This window comes from Corvus cornix, chromosome 5 (genome assembly GCF_000738735.6).
Source record: "Corvus cornix cornix isolate S_Up_H32 chromosome 5, ASM73873v5, whole genome shotgun sequence".
Lineage (NCBI taxonomy): Eukaryota > Metazoa > Chordata > Aves > Passeriformes > Corvidae > Corvus > Corvus cornix.
In genome coordinates this window covers 39250040-39269192 of record NC_046335.1, presented here as the reverse complement: position 1 = coordinate 39269192, position 19153 = coordinate 39250040, and the positions used below count along the sequence as shown (strand labels likewise).

Here is a 19153-nt window from a genome sequence, read left to right as displayed (position 1 = left end):
CAAGGGCAATTTTGGAGATGGAGGAGCATGATGGAACATTGCCAGCTGATAATGGAAGACTAGCTATTGCTGATTAGACAGCAGGCACAGCACAGCATGGCTAAAAAGAAAAAAAAGACAAAGAAGCCATCCAAAAAATAGAGTCTAGGAGTAGAGTGATGCAAAAAATGGGAGACGTGCAGTTACATGAAAAATGGACAGCTCCAGGAGTATCCCAGATCCCTACAAGGTGATGGGTGCTGGGTTTACTGGCTGGTTAGCTGGGTCAGTCCAGCAGGAGTCTCAGGCTGTCAGAGGCCTTAACCCCAAAAGAGAGTAAGGGAGGCCCTTAATTTGCTTGGGTCATTGAATATGAAGTCAAGTCAGCCCTTGGCTTCTTCCATGGGAAAACCCCAAGTCCCTCCTGTCCCACCTCACAGCCTGTCACAATGTATTTGGCCAGGGGAAGGGTTGGAGCTGAGGTCTGATTCCGGAGTGGATTAGCTGTTGTTCACGACCAGTGCTGACATGGCCCAGGAAGGAAGGTGATGTCACTTAGGTGGCAGCAAGGGAGGCTGGTGAAACTCACTGGCAGCCCACAAGAAGGGAATGTGTGAAAATGTCAAGCCAAAAGAAGCAAGTGCTATCTTTAATTGGAATGTGTACAGGGCGTCCAGGCTTTCAGAAATTCTGCTTCTGACTAATGAGTGTATATAGCTAAACTAAGAGTTAGAAGATGAAAAGTTTTGTATTCAATTTTGGTTACACTTTTTTGTCTCTATGACTGATCAGCTTTGGAAGAAGACATCTCACTGTTCATTACAGTCTTTTGTTCGTCTTTGGGGACTTGTAGTTTGAAACAAGAGTCCAATCAAATAACCCAGCTCCAGTACAATCAAATTGTCTTTGAAGCAGATATTTCCTCAGTCTAATGAATTCTCACAGAGCGTGACAAAGGTTTATTCACATTAATTTTTTTAGGGGGAAAGAAGGAGGAGGAGAGGGTGGTATTTATTTGAGGTCAGGGCTTTGGGACAAGGCAAGAGGCTCCAGTTAACTGGCTGGAGTCTTTGATGGGTTTTGGTCAGTGACTGCAAAAAGAGCATGGGCAGATGTTAAGCTGAAAAGAGCCAACAAAGCCTCATTGCATGCAGTGCAATCACGTGGCTCCACACCAGACGACACTCGGAAAGCTTTGTCTTCTTGCTTCTCAAAGAAGTAGGAAGGAAAACAAATAGAAGTTGACTAAACTCACTAAAGAAATGCCAGAATGTGGCCTATGGTGACCAAAATAATGGTGGTGTATCTGCCTCAGTGCTGCGGCAGGGGCCTCTTGGTGTGCAAAGGCAGCAGCAGATGCAAGTGCCAAAGGGCTTTAACCTTTTCAGTGTGCAGAGGTGCACCTGGAGCAGGAGATGTGTCATCAGATAAAATTGTCTGAATTACCTTAACAATGTTCGCTCTGCTGGAATTCAGAAATGCGTCTTCATTTGCAGGGAGAAGATACCAGTTTGCAGGATCTAGGGAAAAGAAAAGTCCAGTCTGTGAAGTGGACACATCCTCAGATGAGAAATTGACTTGAAATACTGGGCTTTTGTTAAGTGCTACCTCCCAGAGCTAGAGAGGTACAAGAAGAGGGTGAGGAGGTGAAGGAATGAATGGTAGGAACCCATCTGCGACTGTAATCGCTGCAAAGGAGGGTTAAAGTGGGGCGTTTATTTGTTTATGCGTGTCTGTGCACGTGTGCGTGAGAGCCGAGCAGATGGGGAAATGATACGCGTGTGTGTCTGTGAGACAGCCCAAGTGAGAGGCACAGGGCGGGTGAGGGAGCTGCTCTGGGTGTAAAGTGGAGGGAAGGGGAAGGGGGTAGAGGAAAGGGAAGACAGGGAGCTATTTTTCCTTTTCACTTTGTTTCTTCTCGTTTGACTCTTTCTCATTACCAAAAGCCAAACCTGGGGGACAGTCAGTCAGCTGGTTGTGGTACTGCCTGATGAGGCTTTTGTTCTGTTTGAACACCACAGTTCCGAGCGTTAGTGACAGCCCGGCAGAGTTTTGGGGACTGGGGAAAGCGTCGAGGCCTCCCTTTGCCCAGGCTGTGCGGGGCCCCGCTCTGCGCCTCTCTGCTCCTCGCTCTCCCCCGCCTTGGGACGCCGGTGCTCCCGGCGCTGCCGGCTGCACCGGGTCGGGACTTATCCCCGCCGGTGGGTGCGGAGGTGGCAGCAGGGGTCGGAGCCGCGGCGCCGGGGAGCGGGCGGTCCCGGGAGCGCTGTCCGGGGTGCTGCAGGAGCGCTACCGCACAACATCTGGCCGGCGGGGCCGGGAGGCCACATCTGGGACGGGGGAACGGCGGCGTGGGGATTGGCAGCGGCTCCTGACGTCGTGAGCCCCCCTTTTCCCCGCCCCCGCCCCGGTGCGTTTTCGTGGCGGCGAGGGGGGGGTCACATCTGGGGGCGACACATCTGGGGGCGACACATCTGGGAGCGGGGGAGGGCGGGGGCGGGGGGAGGAGGACAGGGCCGAGCCGGCAGCGCCGGGCCCTCCCCTCTCCCCGCCCCTCCGCCGCGCGCGGCGCCGCCGGGACCGGGAGCCGGGACCGGAGCCGGGACCGGAGCCGGGAGCCGGCCGGGCCATGCCAGCCGGAGCCCCCGCGGGCGCGGCGCGGCACCATGGCCGCTGAGAACCGCTCGGCGTCGGGCGGCGGCGCGCCCTGGGCTGGGCTGCCCGGTGAGTCGCTGCTCGGGGCTCCGTGGGCGCAGGGCGGGGGGTGCAGGGCAGCCCCCGCAGGGTCCGGCGCGGGGGCGTCTGCATGGCTTTAGGGTGCATGGGGAGGGGGCTGCGCACCCCCGCGGGATGTGGCACGCGGTCGCCCCAGGAATGGGGGAGGTGTCTCTGCAACTTTCCCACGTTCCTGCGTCTCCCCGGGAACCCCGGGATGCCCCGCGGGTCGGGACCCTCGCACTGGTTCGCTGCCCCGGCATGTCTAGAGCCGTGCAGTCCTGCCAGGGCACCAGGGTGATGTCTGGCATCCCCTTTCCCTGCTCCCATCCAAACCAACACCGTTCCCGGGATCCGTCGCCCGAGGAACCTCGGGTCCCTCCTGTCACCCAGGAAACAGCCTTGTCAGCGCCCTGAGTAGGGAATATGAGCAGCCTGCAGCCCCGGGGGCAGACACCCCCAGGAGGAAACCCAGGACGGGGGTTATTTGCTCCCCTGGTGCCTTCCCTGGGAAGGAGACATTCCTGGACAGGAAACTACCTGCACGCTTTCTTTGCTTCCCTCACTATTCCAACAAGAGCAACAGGGGCACGATCCCTATCTTTTGGATACTTTGTCGCCATACTGGGCAAACCCCTCTGGCGCTTGTGGCCACCTCCAAGGATGTGACTAGGCAGAAGTTTTTCCCCCTCTCCTCAGAGCCCTTTGCCAGGCTGGGCATTGCAAGGGAGACAGATCTTGCCCACTCTCTCCCTCAGTGTGGGTCTCACCTTCCCTTCAGCCCTTTCTGGCCCTGTTGCACCCTTCCTGCTGGTAATGACAGAGCTCCCCCGTGCTCCTCTGTCGGCCCATCATGGACAAGAGTCGGGCAGCCACACCCTTCTTTCTTTCCAAAATAATGACGCTGGCTTCAAATCAGGCAACAGTTCTTATCATTTTTTTAAAATAAAAGCAGCCCTGGCTTCTGTCTGACCTGCCTTCAACCCCTCTGATTGTGCTGTGGATGGATTTTTCTAGCTGGTCTTTGCAAAGCCCAAGGCTAGGGAGATAGTTCCCAACCTGAGGAGTGGCTGGTGTTCCCCTGTGCCCTGCTGGAAGTTGGGCTCTGCTTGGGCATTTGGAGGCTCCCTGCTTTGTCACAACTGCCTTGAGTGATCTCCAAGGGTGGTTTCACTTCTGCCACAACTTGCAGAGTGAACACAGGGGCTGGAAGGGTTGCTACCAATGCAGTTGGGTGGCTTGTTGATGCCGACACCGTCTATCAAAATACTCAGGTGCCAGGATCCCAGAGCCCAGGCTTTTGGTGAAACATCACCAGAGACAATGCTCGTGTTGAAATCTCAGGTGACAGCAAGATGCTTTTCGCTGTCACTACTGCTGGGCATCACCTCCTCCTTCCTAACGCCCTGACTCCTGTCATCTGAGCACCTGCTGCAGCTCTCCAGCCTGGACTAGGCCCCCATGGGACATCTTAGCAAAGAGCAGGGCATCCAGTGGAAATCCTAAACAGTGACCCATCCCTGGTTCACCCTTCATCTGGGATGGTGGCCAGTGCTGGGAGCCCTGGGTGGGGAAGGTGGGGATGGGAGCAGGTGTGCAGAGCTGTGCAGCAGCCCTGGTCCCTGTGGGACCCAAGCCAATGCGCCCTTGCTCAAACTGGCAGCAAGTTTCCAGGGCTGCTGGACGGAGCAGCAGCAGCCTGGGAGTGACCTGATGAGTGGGAAGAGGAAAGCTGGCGGGAGAAGGAGGAGAAGGGCTACCAGTAAGAGTAGTTTGTTTATTCACACAAGGGGCGCACCCGTCTCAGCGGGTCAGTCTGTTTTCTTTCATAGAAGAGAAATGAACTGAAATGATTAATTAATGCTGTGATCCAATTACTCTGAGTTTGCAGAAGGAGCATGGTTTTTCTCTTTTAACTGTCCCTACGAGCATCCCATTGATGTCAGGTTTTGTCATGGTTGGGATTTTGTTGTTTTGTTTTTTAAAATTAAAATGACAGATATCTCCCCAGCAAAAAAAAAAAAGAAAAGAAAAAGAAGGAAAAAAGACAACAACAGGGAATAAAAATAGTGAGACCAGGAGGAGCAGCTGATGCACAGCAATCCCTAGCACACCTTTGTGTTGAGCCCTTCTCTGCCTGCCCTGCTGAGCCCTGACCAGCAGCATCCACGGAGGTGAAGAGGTTTGGTGAGTGCCCAGCCAAGGTGGCAGACACAGCTCTGCAAAGGCAGCAGGGAGAGCACTCATGAGAGGAGAGGGAAATGGAGGCTGTTTGCGAGAGGCTCCTGCTTTCTGCACAAATACAGCTCCTCTTTCCACAGGACAGACATGCAGCGTTTCATGTGCGCAAGCTGACCCCTTCTCCTTGGCACACTAAGTCAGGGCTTCGATGGGCATCTTCTGGAGAGGTGGGCATTGTCCTGGAGCCAGTCGCTGCTCAGTCCGACATGGGTCTATGCCCTTACTGCCCTCCAGTAAGCCAAGGGAGCAGGTTTGCTTTGCATTTCGGCACCCATTCTGGGCTGGCTCTAAAACTGCATGTTTAAAAGACGTGTTTCAGGGAGATGTGAGAGTGCGGGACCTGACACAGTAAGGAAATGGAAGTTTTGGACCAGATCATTCCCATCTACTTCCTCTCCTCTCTTCATTCCCATCCAAGCATCCCCTGCTGACTGCTCTTTAGCCTGCCCAAGCACCAGCACCCACCATGAGTGTGCCAGTGGTGAGGCAGGGCTCCACACCCGGGCAGTGTTGAAGCCTCTTCAAGCTGGTGATTGGAGCTGTGCCAAATCCATCCTTCTTTTGAGGGTTTTGTGCAACCAGTCAGAAAACAGACACCAGTTTTTAGGAAGACTCATGTGCTCTCCTGCCCAGGGCCCTGGTAGACCAGGAGGTGAGGGCCTGAATGTGTGGCTGCTGCCTAACTCACAGCCAGGTGGAGGAGTGTGCCAGCCTTGATCGTCCCCTGCAGCACAACCCACCATGACATCCTTTTACACCTCTAGGCATGGCAGAGTCTCGCTGCATCCAGACCCTTGAACATACTGAGGTGGACCCTTGCCCTGTATTCAGACAAATTCATTTACTGAAGCTTCAAGGAGTGAGGCACTCCCTGAACAAATTAATCTCGGGAAAGTGTTCCCTGGGCAGGCTGACCCATGATTGCAGCATTTTGCTGCTGCATGAACACAGGGCAAGGTGTCTCATAAACAGATAGCCCCCTTGATGCTTAGAGACAGTTTTAGCAGGAGACACACAACCAGTCCCAGTTCCCCCAGTTAGAGACACCTGGGTGTCCTCACTCTATGTGCCTGTTGGCAGCCATCCCACCTTCCCTGCGGATCGATGCACTGGTCCTCTTGGGACTTGATTCTGTGCCAGGACAACATCATTTGACCTCTCTTCAGACCCTGAGTCCCCTGGCACTGTGAGCATAGCAAATGAGGCTCTGCTGGAGATGCTCCCCAGCATGACCCCTTGCGTGCCGGGCACAGCTGCTCACACCTTTGCCCCAGGGCTGCTCTCAGGACCCTCCAGAGATGCCTTCAGCCCTGAGGCTGCGCTGCATTGAGGAGGAACTTCAGCAAAGGCTCGGTTTATACCTTGTATGATGTAAGTTTGCTGAGAAAATTAACATCAGCAGTCTGTCCAAGCCTGCAAATGCAATGGCTGTAGGCACAGTGCTTTGTCCCTCCACAATCCCCCAAGCTGTTGCCGGAGGTCCTGCAAATCAGAGCTGTGTGAGTGAGAGTGGCTCTTCTGTGTTGCTGTGACCCTGTCCCCACCACACCTTTATGTCCTGTGCAATGTGAGCTCCATTCCCACTCAGTGCATGAGGCAGTGGCAGAGATGCCCAAGTGCCCTGTTCCCTTCCCACCTCCTGTCCCAGCATTAGGCAGGTTGAGATGTGTGGCTGCAGAGGAACCTCTCCCACCCATTCCAGTGACTCAGAGAGAGCTGGGGAGGGACATGGGAAAGCACAGGGCTGATTACTTGAATTCAAGAGCCTCGAAGAGGAGTTGCATCCCAGGTCAGTTGGTGAAGGAGGGGCAGCAACTAGGAATTTTGTCCTTTAAAGGCAAAACTCAGTGCAAATCATGGAGCTCCTTGAGCACAGCAGGCTCGGCCTGAGTTATCAGCGTGTTACTGAGCTATCAAGGCTGGCTGTGCTCCTCCAGCCGAGAAAGCCAGGCAGAGAAGCAGCCCCTCTGGTACCACAACTGCTTTTACATCTAGCATATTGTATAGCATCTTGCAGCTTGGCAGAGGAGGCAGTGAGGGCTGACACCACAGGCCTCAGCTGGAAGTGTCTGGAGGTGAAATGTCATCAGCAGGGTTTAGGCTGCTGGTGAAGTTGCTTTGCATTGGCCAGTTAACGGGTTAATGTCTTCAGCCTCTTTAAGCAGAGTTAGATTGATTTGTCTGTGGGAAACTCAGCTCCAGTTGTGCAACACTGAGGTCTGAAAACATGAGTCTGCAAACATGATGTCCCGGGCCCCTGCATCCGCTCCAGGTCACAGAGCAGCTCTCCGGAGGCCTCCATGGCGCCGTACTTCACTGACCCCTCACTTGCAAACCCTCCCAGTGTTGATGTTAGCTCCCAAGCCCTGGGCAGCGTGGCGGGCTGGCTCTGCTGAGCAGGGATGAAGATCCTTGGGAGATCTTTGCATGACTGAGATGGGAAGGAGAATACCCTGCATCTCGCTGTCTCTAGTGCCTCTGGGGTAGTTTGGATCCCTGCTCTGCTGACAGTTACATCATGTGCAGTCCCAGATAAAGCCAAAAAAGTGCATGCATGTGTGCAGAGAGGAGTGGAGAGCAATGAAACCCTTCTGGCATCTGCCTTTGCCTGAAAACGGGCATGAATTGCCTGGCCTCTGGCCTGCCTTTCTGCAGCACTTAGGAGCAGTGTCGAGCATGGTGGTCTCTATGCTTCTTGCAGAGCTCAGATAACTCACCAAGGCCCATGAGTGATGCTCAACTCATGAAACCCTCTGCTACCCTGTGCAGTCACAGGCAATGAGGTGGCTAAAACCCCTGTCCTGTGCTGTGGGTGCTGCCTGAAGCGTTAGTGTGGGGTGAGCAGCACTGCGTCCCTGACTGTCTGAGCTGCATCCCCACCCTACGGCTCATGGGGACCCTGGGGGGCAAAGAAGGTGAGTACAGCATGCTGTGGGTCTCTGCATGGAGGCCAGCCCCTGCCTTATTCAGCACCAGCATGACAGGCTGGGGATCACCATCCTGCAGTGAGAGAGGTGACTCCCAGGCAGAGCTGGGCTGCTTGGACCAGAGAGCTGCAGCCCACAAAGGTTTCCAGCCTCAGCACAGCTCCCACTCTGCCCAGCCACGAGCTGGTGGGAGCCTCCAGAGAAGACAGCAGGGAGAGGTTTGCAGGCAATGTCTCTGTGTGAGCTCTCTCCTCAGAAGATTTTCTTTGGACTTTTCTGTAGGGGAGATACGTAATCCCTCCCTGGTAGTCCGAGACTATTCCCACCTCCCTCCTCTCCATCCCTCCCCTTCTCTGTTGTCACCATGGATGGGGATTTCCTACCTGCTCTCCTCCCCCTGGCCCCCTGGCCCCCACATTTTCCATTCTGCCTGTCCATGCCCTGGGCTTTCCTGCCCACCTACTGCTGCAGGTTATCTCCTTCACTCTGTCCCTTTGCTCAGGCATCACCTCCAACTCCAAACCCTCTTGCAGGTTTTGTGGCCAAATGGAGTCTAGTATTTTCAATTTTCTTTTTCATTAGCACCCCAAAGATTCCCATCTGCTGTCTGCCTCCAGGACTAGGGCTCTCACTTACACATCCATCCAGCAGGGTTCTTGCTCCTGCCTGATTTTCTGCCCTTGGCTCAGGGCATCAGCTCTTTTCTCTCACCTGTTACTCAGCTGGCTCATTTGCCCTCTCAATCTTCACTCTGCTCCATGGGGCAAGGGGCTCTTGTTTCCACTGTAAGGTCTCTAAAATTTCAAATGAGCACCTTACTGTTTGCTCCCTGCGATGCCTCAGCTCCAGGCTGAGTTACAGAGAAACAGGTTCCCCCTGCCCTCCTGACACCCATGCTCTGCCAGAGCAGTGCTGCATCCCTGACTGTCTGAGCTGCATCCGCACCCTACGGCTCATGTGGACCCTGGGGGGCAAAGAGGGTGAGTGCAGAGTGCTGTGTGAGGGCCAGCTCCTGCCTTATTCAGCACCAGCCTTGGCCTCTGGGACTGGCCTGGGGGGGCAGATCCCCTAGGTGGGTGGCAGCGACCTGGCTTGGGCAACTGTGGCTGTGTGGGGCCATGGCAGAGTGAGGGGGCTTCCCTACAACTGGCTTCCCAAAAAGAGCTGAGTCCTTCCCCCTTGCCATCCCCCAGCAAGGCCTGTCCCTGGGGCAGGGGGAACTGCTTTTCTAAGCAAACAGATCTTAGGTCTTGCAACACCTGCTCCTCTAGCCCTCAGTCTCTCCTCCACCGTCCTCTGTCCCACAGGCACCTGATCCCAGCCACTAATCTCTCCCTGGGAAGAGCCCAGCTAATCCAGGCAGTTACTTGTTGCTGTAATCCTCTCCCTCCCTTCTTCCTCTCTGCTGGCTGGTCCCAGATCCCTTCCTGGCAGTGGGACCTGGGGCTGCAGTGGGGTTATTTCTGTTGCGCTGCCTTGAAACAGCTGGGTTCTGTTAAAGCTTCAGCCCAGGCATATAAAAGAACATGAGCATCTCTCTGAGGCAGAGAGCATTAATGCAGTGGATGGGAGGGGGGAAGTGTGGCTCCAGCCCAGGCTCAGCTGGAAGCCCAGCACCTTCCTGGCTCAGCGACACGGGCTGAGCTGTGCCACCAGCTGGGAGCTGCAGCCCTGGGGCGGCCGAGGCAGAGGACACTGGAGGGAGGACACTGTGTCCCCCTCGTCCCACTGTGCGATGCCGCCGTGGTGAGCCTTCTCCCCCCGGGATGTTACCATCGGAGCCAGCGCAGGCGTGGGAGCTGCTGGGGAGCCGCCGGTGCCTGGGAGCTGCAGGCTGGGCACAGCAGGGTAAGGCTGGACTTTGGCTCGCGTGGCATTTGCCGTGCACACTTGCTAGTAGCGTTCCACTGATAGGTTATTTATATGGCCTAATAATTGGGTGACAGATGGTTAATTAATTGTCAGAGTGACCAGTGTGCTGGTAGGCTATTTATAGGAGTGACCTTTCAATTACTTTTTATAAAACACTTTCTCACTGGCTTGCTTCTTGTCTGGTAATGCTGTGGATAAATGGCATGCGGCCCCTTACAACCTGCAAAGGGCACATTAGGGGTACAGGCAAGTGCTGAAGGGCCATTTTGGGCAGGGGGTGCAGCTATGCCTGCTGTGGGATGCTGCTGGGCCTGCTGGGCTGGGCACTACCTGCAGGAGCCCAGCTCAACAGCCATGGCTCTGACCTGGGAGCGCTTCCCACAGCCGGGTGCAAACCACCTTGGATGTGGTGCCTTGGCTTTACTCTGAAACCCAGCATTACCCACATAGTTACAAGCGGCAGGGAAGGCAGGGGAGGCTCCTGGCTTGCTTGAGGGGGGTGGTGGGGTTACACTACTGCAACACTCCCTTCTGGCCCCGGACACATCAGATTTTCCAAACCTGATGTGCAAACATGTGTCAGGCACGGGGGTGTTCTCTGGCCCCCTCGCCTCCCCCTGAAAGCTGGCTGCTCCTGTGCCACTGAGCTTACTGCTTCTCCATGGCTCCAGGAAAAGCTATCAGAGGTTCTTAACTTGTGGGGATGGAGGAAATTGCTTTGCCTCATGAGGACCAGTTGAATAGCAGAGGAAGAAATAAGAATAAATTATTCAATGGAAAAAGCAAATGCCCAGAACCACCCCATATGTTACTGACAAGAAACAATTCCTGTTCCACAATGGCTCAGATCTCCTCTGGAGGAGGATAAGGACTTCAGGGATCCATTGACTAGAGGGTTGAAAGCACAGCCACCAGCTGGAGCTGGGAGGGCAAGGGGAGCCCTGCTATTTTAACACAACAGATCCTGCTGGCCCCTCATCTCCTTTCTGCTTTTCTGGTTGTTTATTGCTTTCATCATTCCAATGCAGAGGCACGGAAGCCGCCCAACACCAACCCTCCCTCTGCCAGACGCGAGGCCTGCCCTCAGTCTTCTCCCGTATGTTTTATTTCTAAGGTGCCTGTTCCCAGTATCTAGGAATTCTGTTTTCACACTCTGAGGGGTGTGAATCTGTCAACCAGAACAATCCTTCACTAGCTGTAAACTGGTGCCATGATTCAGGAACTAATTAACAGCTATTAGATAATGCAATTAGCAGCACAAACTGTCACCCTTCCCTCAGTATACCTTCTCTTTTTGTACGTGAGCCATAAATGTCTACCATCTTCTGTTCCCTCTTTTTTCTCTCTCCTCTCCTCCTTGTGGTGGTGGCTGCACAAACTGCCCAGCCCTACATCACATCAGGAGTTTGACATGACAGGACTAACCCCATTAAGACTTTTACCCTCTCTATACCTTTAGGAAGGCCAAGACAAGCAGTGGGGCTGGCAGTGGGGCTGGCCTGGCTCTTTCCAAATGTGACACCAAAGGTGATGTGCCGAGGCCCAGCCTTGGGCACCCGGACAGAGCAGTGGGTGATGTGTGCCTTCTGCTGGAATGTGCCTGTGGTGGAGGGGGCCAGCTTCCCTCTCTCCTGGAGACAGGCAGCACCCAGAGCCCCACAGGATCCATCCAGCCAGGAACTGACAGCCACAGCCACTCGATCCTGTCCCTGAGCTCGAGGTCTCTTTCAGTTTTGCTGTTGCTCCAAGCCCATGCAGGGCTAAAACCCATCTCCTCTGGGAGCAGCTCACACTCATAGGCATCTCCTGAAGTACAGGTTTCTCTAATTCCTCTCCTTCCCCTGTAAACATCTTCGTCCCCAGACTGGTGTGTGAGCATGGGGCTTGCTTTATGATGGGGTTCCTTGCAGAGCATGCTGGGTGCATGCAGAGCCCTGCTCATTCCCAGAGGTTTTGCTTCAACCACATGTGGACCAGACGTGGATCTGCCTCCCACTTGCACCTGCTCCCTGAGGATCCCCAGCCCTGAGGATGATGCTGGGATGGGGGCAGTGTCAAAACAGAAAAGGGGATGGCGGGTGGTGACGTGTGGGACGGGGGCTGTGGAGCAGAGGGAGGCTGTGCAGTACAGAGAGAAGAGGCAGGGAACGCTGGGGCAGTAGGGCTGCTGGCTCCAGGAGCTCATCCCACAGCTTGAGGTGCCACCATCACATGGATGTATGTAAATACCAGCCTCCCCCATTGTCCTTGCTGTGCCAGTGGGGAGGGTGGCCAGCTCCTTCCGCACGAGGAGCAACAAGGGCAGGAGGGAACTAAACCCTCCATCCCATGTGAGCTGTGTGCAGCAGGTGCTCAGTCACTGACTGCAGCTGATGGAGTGCCAGCCTCCAGCTACTGCAGACTTTTTGGGTACACGGTGGTCACCAGCAGTCTGTGACAGGGCTTTCTCCTCTCTGATCTGGCAAGAGGCTGTGAGGCAGTTTGTAGGAGCTGACAGGCTGGGAAGACTTGCTGGAGAGGCACATGAGGTGCAGCAAGGAAATAGCAGGAGTTTTCTGCTGTGGTCTCGGGTGTCACCCTGTGACGGAACACTGGCTTTGCTCTTGCTCTGGAGTTGAATCCTCAGCCAACAGTGGTCACACCCATGATTGCAGGCAGCAATGGGGACCCTGCTGTGCCCACTGCCCACAATAGTTGGGCCCCACTCAAATTACAACCTTCTCTGCTTGGATCTGTACCTGTATTGGAAGGGAAAGGCATCTCCCTGTCTTGATGACATGATTGGTGAGCACTGCAGCAGCCACAGAAACTCTTGGACCAGAGGATGCTATCAGTAAAGAGTTGGAGTCTCCTAATGGCTTCGATGCAGAGGAGAAAACCGGCCACAAATCACTGCCAAAAGTATGAGGGAGTTTGCTGTAGCTGGCTGGTGCAAGCAGGTGTGGGAGAGCACCTACTGAGCACCACAGACAAAGAACTGTTGTGTGCAGGCTGAAAAGCCAGTTGGTGTCACAGCCCCAGGAGCACTTCTGAAGTGTTCCCTGAGCTTTGTCAAGGCTTTGTCTCCTCCCTGTCTGTGGTGCCATCATGAAAGTGGGGTGCGAAAGGGAATGGAGACAGAGAGGGTGATGTAGGATGGGGGCTGTGAGGGGAGGGACAGAAGAAATGAGCTGCTGGAGGTGTGCAAGTACTGGGCACTGGAGGACATGAGGAAGGCTTTAATGGAGAGACACCAGCTCCTGGAGAGGTCCCTTGGTTCTTGGTGTCACAGCATTGGGAACAGTGATGTGGCTGGCATGAGGGTGGGGATGGTGTCGCACTGGTGAGTTTGTTGCAGCTCCACAGCTCTCCTGTGTGCACTTTCCATCTTTGGACACATGATGGGGATGCAGACAGAGGTGTGGCTGCCTGAGGGCTGTGCCCCCACCCAGGCCCTTCCCACACAGCCTGGATGCTCTCCATCTCAAAGGCAAAGATCTATCCGTAGTGCCCATGCAGGCATGATCCATGGCTTGGTCAGCTGCTCAGACCTACCAAATTTGCAGCATCCTTGGCCTTCTCCCAGCTCCAGACTGAGCTGCCTGCTCTGCTCAGGAAGGCAAAGGCAGTGCTGAGCGGTCCCAGTGAGCTCAGAGCCAGCGTCGGGGGCAAAGAGTGAGACAGTGGGATGCAGAGCAGAAGATGGGGAAAGAAGGATGCCTGGTGGGCTGGGGCATGGCAGAGAATAGCCAGGGCATCTGAGGCAAGGGTGAGTGGTGTGCACAGCTCCCAGCTCACACGTGTTGCTCTGTGTTGTACATATCTTCACACCTTTAAGCATGTTCAGTCCTCCTCCTTCCCTCACACAGGGAATTGCTTTATTTTTGTTGATGGGTGAAGGCTTATTTTCACAATGCTCAGTGTTTAAGCCATCCACCCTGAGGCTGCAGTTGCCTCTGCCTCCTGACGCCAGTTTGCAGCATGACCTCTGGGTGGCATCCGAAGGCTCGCGTGTGGGGCTGCCGCAGCCTTTCCTCCCGTCTTGGGACACGTACAGAACAGTTTGGGGTTGAGATGGACTTTTCTTACTTTGGGTAACTGAGAACACAAGTCTTTGTCAAGTCTAATAATTAATTAGACACGCTTAGAAGAGGATGGCAGTTCATGAACAAAAGTGAGAAAACTGAAACCCACATTTTAGCAGAGATGATGAAAAGGTTTCTTTTAAAGACTTTCAAATTCTTCTTGGAAGAGCTGGGGTAAATGTCTGCATGATTGCTAGCTTGTCTGATCAGTTTGATTAGCTGTTACAAGAATGACAGTTAAATCTCCCCATCTCACCAAAGTGAAGAAATTAAAACTCATTTCAATCTTACGGAAACCAACCCCCAAACTGCCATGATTGTAGATTTCTAAACCATTTTATACACTTTTCACCTCTTCTCACATCCCTGGCTGGGTGCCCAGGAAGGATGGCAGCAGAAACCTTTTCCCCCTCCCTCGATGCATCCCTTGTCCTTGGAGCTGGGTGCAAAGATGGGCAGTGCTACCAGGCTTCCTCGCACCATCTGTATCTGGCATGTAGCATCTGCCAAAGGGTACTGCTTTCTTTTAAATGCCTTTTGTCTTCACAGATAATGGTAGAGAGGTATTTCTTTGTCCCATACTCACTTCTTTCCCTTGCACCTGTAAGAGGAGCTCCACCACTATCGTAGCTGTAGCCTTGCAAATGCAGAAGCTGCCTAAATAGCTACATCGGACCCTGGCTTTAGCATCTCAGCAGCCACATTTTCATTTAGTTGCATCTGCATCTCATTAGAAACTGCTTATATTAAAAACTTGGCTATTTTCTGATGGCAGGAATCTCCTACACTCACCACAAATGAAAGACAAGGGCATTTCTTTTCAAATACTTAGAATAGAAGAGCCGATCTCAAAGCCTGCCAGACCCTGTTTGGAAGAGGTGCGTGTTAGTGGCATGTTTATACATTTAGCAGAATCAGTTTTGGGGGTCCTAGGCATTTGGAGCCAGCACCCAAGCCAGAGACACACTGTGCTGAGCCCTCCCACTGCGGGGACACTTGCCCACACGCTGGCTCCCACTGGGTTCCCGGCAGCAGTGCCCATGGGGCTGACCCCCTGCCCTGGGCACCAGGAGGAGCTGCTGGAGGGGCTGCCCTTCATGGGCTGTTGGGGTTGGGATGCTCCCAAAAGCCAGGGTGAGGCTAGTGAAGGCCCAGCATGTTTTGGGGGCCTGGATGGTGTGGGAGAGGTAGATTCAATGGGAAGCTCTTCTGTCCAGCCCATCTCCCTCAGTGTCTTTGCTTTTCCTTTGCTTTCCAGGAAATTCCCTTTCATCTCAACATAGCACTTCTGGTCTATTGATTTTTTTTTTTTAAGGTCCATTCTACTCTTTCCTTGGGTGATTAACCACAGGCATCTTGGTTTGGATGAAGGCAGTAATTCTGTCTGTAATTCTCATCACTTTTCATAAATAATTCCATGTATCATGCTGAGGTGTCTGACTGCACACCACACATCTCCGTGGCCAGGGTGGCTGCAGCTGCAGTGTGATGTGGGATTGGGGGAAGGGGTTATCACTTCCGAGCATCACTGACTGATGGCACTTGTGCAGCTCCCTCCCTCTCCTGCACCACGCCAAATTACCCATCTTCAGGCCTTTCTTGGCTTTTCAGCATCTGTATCTGAGCAGTGCCACCCTTTTGTCAGGGCTGCCTCTGTTGGATAGGTTGGTGCCCCCAGTAAGATGTCGTGGGACTCACACAAGCTGTGGTGTAACTTACTGTTTTCCTTGTCTCAGATTTCATCTTCCAGAAGGAGCTGTTTGCTGCAAGAGACACAGGTGAGCTGAGTGAACCATGGCAGGGGCTTTGTGGGTTAGGTGCCTCTTGGGGAGTGCTTTGGGGAGCTCAGCAGGACATGCCTGGGGCATACCATAAACCTGCTCTCATCTCTGGGGCAGGGCACTGGCTCTATGCTGTGCTCTTCTGGCAGTGAGTGCTGTATGTGCATCCCCCCTGGGCTCTGCAGTCCTCTTCCCCCCAGCCCTTTGGCCTCCCTGTGTGCCGCTGTGGAGCACACGAAGTTGTGCTCCTGCTGGGATATGGTTCCTGGCCCTGCAAAGAAAGGACCATCACACCCTGGCCATAGGACTGTCCTAGCCCCATTCCTGCTTCTCTCCCTACAACTTGTGTGTCTCCTCTACTGCTAAATAGGGACACAAAAAGTGCCTCCAACGGACTCCTGGAGTGGCAGAGAGAAGTCCAGGAATGCCAGGAGATTTTTGAGCACTAGCCAAGAGCAGTGCTGGCCTGGGAAACTGAGGAAATGCTGCCAGGCCAGGCTGGAAGGTCTGATATTCTCCCTTTCTGTCCTCGCTCTCCTTGCAGATCCCATGCACAACCTCTCTGCTCAGCCCTGGCAGGCAAAGATGGCCAACCTGACCTATGACAACTTCACCCTGGGCAACCGCTCTGAGGTGGCTGTGCAGCCTCCCACCAACTACAAGACAGTGGAGCTGGTTTTCATTGCCACTGTCACTGGCTCACTCAGCCTTGTCACTGTGGTGGGGAACATCCTGGTGATGCTCTCCATCAAGGTGAACCGCCAGCTCCAGACTGTCAACAACTACTTCCTCTTCAGCCTGGCCTGCGCGGACCTCATCATTGGGGTCTTCTCCATGAACCTCTACACGGTCTACATCATCAAAGGCTACTGGCCACTGGGGGCTGTGGTGTGCGACCTGTGGCTGGCTCTGGACTATGTGGTGAGCAATGCCTCTGTCATGAACCTGCTCATCATCAGCTTTGACCGGTACTTCTGTGTCACCAAGCCCCTGACGTACCCGGCCAGGAGGACCACCAAGATGGCAGGGCTAATGATTGCGGCCGCATGGATATTGTCCTTCATTCTCTGGGCCCCTGCCATCTTGTTCTGGCAGTTCATTGTGGGCAAGAGGACAGTCCCCGAGAGGGAATGCTACATCCAGTTCCTCTCCAACCCAGCGGTGACCTTTGGCACAGCCATTGCTGCTTTCTACCTGCCCGTAGTCATCATGACGGTGCTGTACATCCACATCTCCCTGGCCAGCAGAAGCAGGGTGAGGAGGCACAAGCCTGAGAGCAGGAAAGAGAGGAAAGGCAAGTCCCTCAGATTCCTCAAGGGCCCCCCAGTCAAACAGAACAACAATAACTCTCCCAAGAGGGCCGTGGAGGTGAAGGAGGAAGTGAGGAATGGGAAAGTGGATGACCAGCCATCTGCACAGACAGAGGCCACTGGCCATCAGGAGGAGAAGGAGACATCCAATGAGTCCAGCACTGTCAGCATGACCCAGACCACAAAAGACAAGCCCACAGCAGAAATCTTGCCAGCAGGGCAAGGACAGAGTCCAGCCATCCCCCGTGTGAACCCAACTTCCAAGTGGTCCAAGATTAAGATTGTCACCAAGCAGACGGGGACTGAATGTGTCACCGCCATTGAGATCGTCCCAGCTAAGGCAGGAGCCTCTAACCACAACTCCCTGGCCAACAGCCGCCCAGTCAATGTTGCCAGGAAGTTTGCCAGCATCGCCAGGAGCCAAGTACGGAAAAAGCGCCAGATGGCTGCCCGAGAGAAGAAAGTCACCCGAACAATATTTGCCATCCTCCTGGCCTTCATACTCACATGGACGCCCTACAACGTGATGGTCCTCATTAACACCTTCTGTGAGACCTGTGTGCCCGAAACAGTGTGGTCCATTGGCTACTGGCTCTGCTATGTCAACAGCACCATCAACCCAGCCTGCTATGCCCTCTGCAATGCCACTTTCAAGAAAACCTTCAAGCACCTTCTCATGTGCCAGTACAGGAACATTGGCACAGCCAGATAAACTGGCACTCAGGGACCACTTCAGTAACATTATGGAAACCCTTCCCTTTGCCTCCTTTGCCAGCAGGGGTTCTTCTGCTCCCCACTCACAACAGTGCAGACTGTGCAGTGATTGCAGAGGATGTCCTTCATCCAATGCTGACAAAAATCCAAGGCATCTCTGAGCTGCAGGTCCTTCCAGTCACCCGGGGCCTGGGGACTAGCTCGGGGAGCCAGCGGGAAAGCCAGAGGCAAGAGGAGGAGATGTGGTCACCAGGAGCCCTTCCCAGCTCCATGCTCTTGAGATTGGCCAAATGGCATCAGTGTTCTCCTAAGACTGGATGTACCTTTTTCCCCAGCTGACCATCTCCAAGGCATCAGAGCTTGTCTGCATGCAGATGGGCTAATGCTGGATACTTTCCATTGGCTTCTAAAGTGTTTATTACCCAAGAAATGAAAAGAAACCAGGGTCAAACATTTGCTAGACATCTTGGACCAGGCTGGCTCAGGCATGCTAATGGGGAGTCCTGCTGGCCCAGTCAGGCCCCCTGTGAAGGCAGTCAAGATTGGACCCTAAAAGATGTGGCAAGCTGCTTCCTTTCCCTTGAGAGTGCCATTGGACATCCTCACCCAGGAATCTGGGGCAGAATTCTTCCCTGGGCTCTGCCTCTGCTCTCCCCTTCACACCCTTTCTGCCCTCAGACGGCAATTTGCTGGAAAGACAGACAGACAAACCATTTCACTCCTGGGTGAGGAGTGTGAAACCCAGTCACCTCTGACGACGATGGAAACCAAAACTGCAAAGAAAAGCTGTGGTGTGGTGCAGGACTTGGCTCCACAGCCCTGGCAATGGGGCCCCTGAGAAGTGGGCAGCAGTGACCATGAAAATAACTGGCCTTGGGAGGGATAGGGTTGACCTGAGGGTCTCAGAGGAGGGTGGGAAGAGGGTCTGCAATGTGGCCAAGGTGCCCCATGTCTTACCTGGGCCATGAGCAGGTCCCCGCTCTCCCCATGATAGGTATGGGGGGCCTGATGTGTGGCTCTGGAGGAAGGGGAGGATGGCAGTGGCCTCCAGCCCTGCTCCTGCCCTGAGTGCAGGGGGATCCTGCAGGGAGACCAAAGGAGCTGGTTGCTGAGCTTTGTAAATGGATGTAATGCTGGATGTAACGCTGTCATGGGTGTTGTGGCAGAGCCCTCAGCATGCGGGCTTCAGCCAGCGTCTCCAGCCTCCTCCCAGCCCACCCGCGTGTGCCACCCAGAGCACCCCGGGGCTGCTCCTCAGCTACTCCCAAAGCCAGGTGCAAGCCTTGGTGGACACAGCCAGGTGCAGGCAAGGGATGGGATGGGGCCACTCTAGCACTGGCAAACTCTGTGTCCATGTGTCCTTCCCATCCTCATGCCAAGGTGCAACCTGGAGAAAGGCTGCCCCAACCCAGATGGGAACCCCTCCACCACTGCCTTTAGGGGTGCCCAAAAGGCCTGGTGGGGTTCTGGGTATTTTTAAATGGTTAAAACTGCAGCCCAACACACCCCAAGACAAATAAAGACCTTGGACCAGAAAACTAATGGCCATG

At 54.3% G+C, this 19153-nt stretch overlaps 1 protein-coding gene across 2 annotated transcripts; it reads left to right on the top strand.

Moving 5' to 3' along the window:
- Positions 1–2580: 2580 nt before the first annotated feature.
- Positions 2581–19145, top strand: CHRM4 (cholinergic receptor muscarinic 4). 2 transcript variants are annotated; one of them, XM_039553083.1, is made up of 3 exons: positions 2581–2703; positions 15535–15576; positions 16124–19145. In XM_039553083.1, exons 1-3 carry the CDS (start codon positions 2646–2648, stop codon positions 17599–17601), a joined length of 1578 nt encoding a protein of 525 aa, XP_039409017.1. In that variant the 5' UTR covers positions 2581–2645; the 3' UTR covers positions 17602–19145. The 2 variants fall into 2 exon arrangements, with proteins under 2 accessions (XP_039409017.1, XP_010411613.1); XM_010413311.4 differs by lacking the exon at positions 2581–2703 and adding an exon at positions 8145–9710.
- Positions 19146–19153: the final 8 nt, after the last annotated feature.

Bases quoted from the DNA above. Each gene is read 5' to 3' on its own strand.
- CHRM4 (XM_010413311.4), top strand. From the start codon at position 9,629: ATGTTACCATCGGAGCCAGCGCAGGCGTGGGAGCTGCTGGGGAGCCGC. The intron at 9,711-15,534 runs GTAAGGCTGGAC...TCCTTGTCTCAG, and splicing joins TGCAGGCTGGGCACAGCAGG to ATTTCATCTTCCAGAAGGAG. The intron at 15,577-16,123 runs GTGAGCTGAGTG...CTCTCCTTGCAG, and splicing joins GTTTGCTGCAAGAGACACAG to ATCCCATGCACAACCTCTCT.